Consider the following 7500-nt stretch of genomic DNA (forward strand, 5'->3'; position numbering starts at 1 on the left):
TGGATCAAGCACACGAGGCAACAGGTAGCACGGTTGCGTCGTGGAATTTTTGTCCTACTTAAACATGGTTATATCCAACTTAGTGCTCCAGACAGAACCTGTTCTTAAATACAATTTACAAGGACATCTCTACTAATCCTGGACCGGAAGACGACAGGAAGAGTGAGAAACAATTGCCGAAATGTGCTGTTAATAATGGCAGACAACAGGGTCCATGCTTCAGTTCCGCGAAGCATCTCTAGTACGCTAGGAGTACTCTCTTATCCCTTCGGAAACAACATCGTTTTAATCGACAAGTACTGAAGGATTTAAAGGAACATCAATTATTACATTATCGCGGTAAAAGGGCTGGGCGTAGAACCTCTAAACAAAATATCACAGTTGTTATTACCAGTCACTTTAATGTACAAAGGCGCAGCAGTGCGCCGAAAGATCCAGATCGTGTGTTGATTCCAGTTGCAAGATACGCTAGTCTTAATCGTCAAACGGATGAAAAGTACGCTGTCCCTAAATTTTTGTTTATTAATATCTGCAGCCTTCTTAAGACCAAAAATGGCATCAGATCTTCCATGGCTCTTGAAATGGATTTGCATACGAATGATATTGACATATGTGTGGTTTCTGAAACTCATTTAAAGGCCCACCTTCAACCGACAGGCTTTGCGTGCCGTAGAACAATTTTCATACATGAAAATCCAGCCAAAGCTGAAATTTATCCCATCAGATCGCTGTGATAAGCAATGCGAATTTGCATAACAAAAACAAACGGTCGAAAAGCCTGTCGGTTGAAGGTGGGCCTTTAAGACCCGATGTTCCTGACGCGGTTATCGCCATGTCAAATTATGCTCTCTACTGCCGAGACAGAAACTGGAGTGGAAGGGATATGCGTAAAAATGGGGAAATTGCCATTTACATCAGAAACAATATTAACGTTATCGATGTATACAGATCGGAAGAGTTTGAACTGATTGCGATTACTACTTCCTTGCCCAAGGGACGACATATGCTAATTTGTGGAGTTTACCACCCACCGCTGCATAATTATCAAGAAATGAGTCTGAGCAGCTGTATAATTGACTTGGCCGACTCCTTCTTGGAAAATTTTCCGGAAGGTTTGTCGTGTGTGGAGGAGATCTCAATCAGATGGATATTACCCGTTTCGAATCGCTTTCTGGCTGGCGTCCTTCAATCTTTGCTATCCTATACAGATGCTGACGAAGACCGATCATAAGGGAGTGATATTACCTCCTGGCATAAAACTTAAGCCACTTCGATATAAAGTTCAACTTAGAGATTGCAGGGAACATCGCAAGGCCAATCTTTATTCTGAACTTGAGCAAGTGGATTGGGGTTTTGTACTGGAGGCCAACAATATCGAAGACGCTGTGACAAGTCTCGAGACAAAAAGTCTGGAACTTATGAATGCTTGCAGTGCTTGTATGCCTCAAAAATAATAAAAATGTCGTCACGCAATCCTTTTTGGATGAGCCCACTTATTAAATATTTGTTGAAGATCAAGGCCAAAGTAACAGGTTCTCATAAAGATCTATTGAAGAGAATCTCTAAAGCCATTATGGATAACAGAGTTCGTTTAAATTCTGCTAATGGTATCGGAAGTTGAGAGTGGTGGAAAATAACAAATGCCATCTGCAGTTATAAAGCTTCTTCTCGTTGTACACTAAGCGAAGCGGAAATAAAGGATCTCAACTTCTTTTTCGGTCAATTGTGCACTGATAATGATTATCAGTTCCATCTGATGCTGAAATACCACGCGTAAACGAAATGCAGGTATGGAGATCACTCCTAGGTTTAAAGAAGACAGCCACCGGTCCAGATCAGATCCCTTTTTGGATATGGAAGGACCATGCTGAAATTCTTACACCTGTGGTAGCTGAAATATGGAACCTGTCCCTTGAAACCCATGCATGGCCAAGTTCGTGGAAGAGTGCCAACATAACCCCTCTTCCCAAGGTTGACATTCCCAAGGAAAATGGCGACTTTAGAGGAATAAACATAACCCCAGTTATTGCTAGAGCATTCGAAAAGGTTGTTTATAAGTCTTATGTTAAGAACATTGTCGAGAGTATCTTGAGCCGCACACAGTTTGCTTATAGAGAAGGTGGCAGTTGTACTAACGCTCTGTTAACAATGCAACATGAAATTCTTTAAGTCTTTGGATCAAAGGGGATGCAATGCAGTTAGGGTGCTTGCAATGGATTTCAGTTTGTATTGACAGTTATATATATATACGAATTATCTTGTAAAAATTTTAATGTTACACTCACTATGGCTGAAGATGATGTTTGAAACATCGAAACATGTTCCGAAAATTCAAAAGTGTGGTTGTATTTTTTAAAATTTCAGTAAGGCCTTTGACACTGTTAAACACGATCTGTTATTTTCCAAACTTAAACTTCTACCGCTTAATCCATATATTTTTAATTGGTACTTAAGCTTTCTTACTGATAGGAGATAACGGGTTGTCTGCAATAGCATCACTTGTGATTGGATCAGCATGAACAAAGGCACCACGCAAGGAAGTGCTAGTGGCCCCTATTTATTTCATATATTCAAAAATGATCTGCAAACAGATCCAGAGTCTAACTTTTTGTTGTTCAAGTATGCAGATGATTCCACTCTAATAGTAATACTGCAATTCACGTAGTTAACAACTTTATAGAATGGTCAATCAATAATGGTATGAAATGTAATTTCTCAAAATGTAAAGAAATGGTTTTCCGAAAGAAAGGCTACAATAATGTACTAGAGACAGTGCAGAATATCCCGCAACATCCAGAACTATGTATCTTAGGGGTTACATTTCAAGAAAATTGTAGGTTCTCTATTCATGTCAAGAGTAAGTTGGCCGCAGCTAATAAATGTCTATACATTCTAAGAACTCTAAGGAAGGAAGGGTATTGTCAAGCGAAGTTGGATAACTTATTCAGCACTTTAGTTTTGCCTAAGCTTATGTACGGAATATCTGTATACGGTTCATCTCCACCAGAATTTTATACCATACAATGTTTCCTTGATCGTTGTCATAAACGAAGATATGCGTCCTCTCCTGTTTCCATTATTAATTGCTTAGAAAAGTCCGATAAAGGTATTTTCAAGAACTTAAGCGAGTGGGAAGGTCATCCTTTACATCACTCCCTTCCTAGGATTAACCCTGTTACCCTTAAGCTTAGAGTCAAGTCAAGCCTACATTACATACTGAGCGTTTTAAAAATGCTTTTATTAACACACTTAGTTTTCATTACAATTTAGCTATTAGTAATTAATGTATGTTTCGCGCTTTTTTAAGTATTTAATAGTTATAATCAATGTAACACTTGATATGTATTTTATCAGTGAAATAACGACTACTACTACCCAGAGAAAAACCTCTCGGAACAGAGAAGAGAACCAACCAACTCAGCCCACACGTGACGCCGAGTCTGGTAATCGAACCCAGGCCACATTGGTGGGAGGCGAGTGCGCCAACCCTGCTCCCCAACGAGAGAGAGAGAGAGAGAGAGACATGGGGACAGAGCGTTTTCTGTGTGCGCACCGAAGTTGTGGAACAGTCTTCCCTTTTCAATTCGTAAATCTAGCTCCGTACCAACTTTTAAAAAGAACGCTTAGACTTTCCTATTTTCAAAATTTGTAAATAGTAATTCTCTTCTGTTTAATTGAATTTTATTTATGGGCATTAGGCTATTTCATTATTTTATAGTATTGCATGTAAAGCGCCACGAGAAGCTTTTGATGTGCGCGCTATATAAATAATATATTATTATTATCATCATCATCATCATCATCATCATCATTATCATTATTATTATTAAAGAGAGTAATCAATAAGGCATAAAAGATGAAAGCTCATGAACAAAAATGAAGCAAGGATAAAGAGAAAAAAGGCAACATACCATCCAAGTACTGCTTTAGAACAGAACGAAGCTGTTGATTTTCTTGTAAAAGAGTGTGTTTTTCTTTATCAAGAGCTAATCTGTCAAGTAAGACCTGCAAACAGTGCAAAAAAATTGAATAAATGGATGAATATCTTGATACTGGTAATATCACTGATCTTCCGACTACCTTATTATATCTTTTCCAAAAGTTTTCCAGCGCGGAATATTCATGCAGAATCTGAAAGTGAACCAAGTAAGAAAGTTAAATGATTTGTCAGCATGCTGTAAAAGTAAATGTTCTTATTTAAATGTACTTATAATGCTTTAGGTCTAACTCATTGTTACATTGTTTTCCATGTTGGTTACGTGAAATAACGATGTGAAACTGTTTGAATCTTGCAAGCAACTAATAGAGTATGTGCACGGCGGCCATATTGGAGGACCGAAACAAAAGAATGATATTCCTTTGGGAAATAAATGTTATTTTTATGCAAACATCTTTAATCGTTTTGGTCCTCCAACATGGCCGCCGTGCACATACTCTACAGACCATTTTACAGTTGTAGCTAAGTTACTTGGCCTAAGAATGGAAGCGAGGCTGCCGGTGACCCTGTTTTGATACACACCTTCGTGCTTTTGTAATGTTAATACGGACTAATTAGAATTACAACAACACAATTTACATGATAAAAGCAGTGGGGGCTGTATCAATACAAGGTCACCGGCAGCCTCGCAGCCATTCATAGGCTAGATCGCTGAGTAAACAACTGTAAAATGGCCTATTCAAAAAGCCAATGATTTGTGACAGATGAACGCTACAAATTGATCCAATTACTTTCGTATCTAATCCGCTCCTATAATTTATTGGCGCACTATGTAACTATTGATGTAACCAGTTATGCTTCTCCTTATAATTTAACAATGTCTAACTCTCCAGTTTTTAGCTTCTTTACTTGATGCTGCAACTAAAGTATGTTGATGATTGACCCACCTTATTCTTAATTTTTGTAATGAGGAAATAAAATAAACTGTCTTAAGTGTTATGCTTTATCATGACTTCCACCAGTTACCTTTCCCGCGCGCATTATTACCTCAGAAATAAATATCTTACTCGTTTTCTCGATCCGTACCGTGAATTACGGACCGAAAACGTACAGTAAGAACCTCGAATTCGGTGTGTAAGAGATATCAATTACACCATCACTGTGTTTCCACAGCAACTTGCGTATTGCACTATGTAGCCTATGTATGCATTCGCCATCGAGCAATCAGAAGCGCGATATTCTGACTGGTTACGCGTCACCTTTTAAGCAGGATGCTCCGCTGCGTTTGCTTAAAAGGTGACGCGTAACGTAACCAGTCGACCTCGTCGCCTGATGAAGACTAGCAGTATGCAGTCGCGACTTACAGAGATCTTTTAGGGAATCATGCCGTGAAGAGTTAATTTAACTAAAGGAGGGCAAATATTAAGACCAAATTTATTGCGTTCTAGAAAAACACTACTCAGTGTACCAGATATCGGGATATCAAGCCATTTTCGGATATAACCATTCACTATAGCGTCAAGATTTGCTATTATCCAGGTTTTTTATATAATAATCATCATCATCATCATCATCATCATCATCAGTTTATTCAATCCTTTCGTAGTTAGAACTAAGTTACTGGGGGGCCAGCAATTTAAACATACATACAACTTCTAATAAAAATCTAAACATAAATATACGATGTAATTATATAATAAAGGTGCTTGGGTGCTTGGAATATTTGTAGGTTACAAACCGATCAAGATGCAGCTTAGTTGCGGTGGGCCGGTCATTTATAGCAATTCCGGAGATGGCGCCATGCCAGTGAGCGCAGCACCCGCAGTGAGCGCAGCAGTCAAAACTGTGCTATCCTGTCAATCATTTGCCCTTTCACCTGAAACGGTCCATCTCTGTGCGTAAAAGATGTTTTTGTTGATCTACCCTGTCAAAAGGACGCCACCAAAGTCTTTTTTCGTGAAGTTAACACAATTAAATTCATTATCAATACAGTTTTAACATCTTCTTACACTTGAATCGAAAATACAAGACTGAATTCGTCTTAAAATAGTTCGAAAAAGTACAAATAACAGCCAAAGCACAACAGCTGACTTTCGAATCGCCCCTCGCTGCCAACCCAGTTTTGGCGCCAAAGTTTGTTGACGAAAAATGTTGCCAGAAAATCTTTTACATGGTTTTCTGGCTCTTTAATTGCGAACAAGTGACGTGACGTCGGATAGCACAGTTTTTCCCTCTCGCGTAATTCTGATTGGTTAATTTAAATTTCACTAGCTTGCGCCGTATGCTCAGCGGGATATTTCACCGCAGACCCAGTTGGGTCCTGGTAACTAATGACGTCAAAGAAGTCAAGAATGTAATTCCATTCTGAATCGTCAGAATTTTCACGGCTTCCGAATTGTAACTATCGCCCGACATTTCTATAAGCCTTAACAAAGAGCACTAGATTTTCAGCAAGACTTCTATTCTTACACTTTTGCACATTTCTTTCTGATGAGATGCGATCAAGTTACTTCTTTGGCGTCATTAGTTACCTGGGCCCAACTGGCTCGGCCAAATTTTTGTTGCGTATAAATCAACCTTGCATACGGAACCCGCGCCCGCACTGCGCGCGGCAGTCAAGACTGTGCTATCCTGTCATTCATTTTCAGAAATGCATCGGAATCGATGCATTTCTGTGCAGAAATGCATCGATTCCGTTGTTGTCGATATTGTACCCTGTCGAAAGGACGCCAATTAAGTCTTCTTTCGCGAAGTTAACACAAATAAATGCATTATCAATACATTTAAAAATACAAACACTTTTAAGTTTAAGGAACATGTTTCCATGTTTCAAACATCATCTTCAGCCATAGGCTAACTACAATTTTGAAACGGAATATGTTTCCCAGTTGGTTAATCGACAAGTCCGTTCAAGGTTATCTTAGATACCTTGTAAAAATTTTAATTTCACACTCACTATGGCTGAAGACGATGTTTGAAGCATCGAAGCATGTTCCTTAAACATAAAAGTGAGTAACACTTGTGCTATCCAGACCATTTGGAAAAATATCAATACAGTTTTGACGTCTTCTTACAATTCGAAAATATCATACTGAATTCGTCTTAAAATAGTAGAAAAAGCACAAATAACAGCCTAAGCACAACAGCTGACGTTCGAATCGCCGCTCGCCGATCGCAACTCAGTTTTGGCGTTAAAGTTTAATGACAAAAACGTTGCTACAAAACCTTTTAAATGGTTTTCTGGTACTTTAATTGCGAACAATTGACGTGACGTCGGATAGCACAGTTTTTCCCGCTCGCTGAATTCTGATTGGTCAATTTTAATTTTATTTCAGTAGCTCTCGCCGTATGCACGGAAACGCCCGCTAAAACGCGTGGATACACTATGAGGAAACGTTTTCTTGAATACACCCCAAACACTATAGATATTTCAACGAAAAGTTTAAAAAAGGGGAAAAAATAAGCGTCATAGGGACTTTAAATACTCTTGTTTTTCGGCCATTTTAAATCTCACTCCCAGGCGTCAATGGCTTAATGGAGTGGAAATAGTTTTTTACTGCTTA

The 7500-nt window shown here is 38.8% G+C and overlaps 1 protein-coding gene across 1 annotated transcript in view; it reads right to left on the minus strand.

The window, feature by feature from the left end:
• Positions 1-7500, minus strand: part of LOC137975467 (dynein regulatory complex subunit 2-like) — a 33368-nt gene that overhangs the window by 8468 nt on the left and 17400 nt on the right. The window contains exons 12-13 of the mRNA XM_068822592.1: positions 4081-4131; positions 3912-4005 (exon numbers count right to left, since the gene is read on the minus strand). Coding sequence (XP_068678693.1) covers positions 3912-4005; positions 4081-4131 — 145 coding nt within the window. The remainder of the gene's footprint in view (positions 1-3911; positions 4006-4080; positions 4132-7500) is intronic.

Source organism: Montipora foliosa, chromosome 11 (assembly GCF_036669935.1).
Source record: "Montipora foliosa isolate CH-2021 chromosome 11, ASM3666993v2, whole genome shotgun sequence".
NCBI lineage: Eukaryota > Metazoa > Cnidaria > Anthozoa > Scleractinia > Acroporidae > Montipora > Montipora foliosa.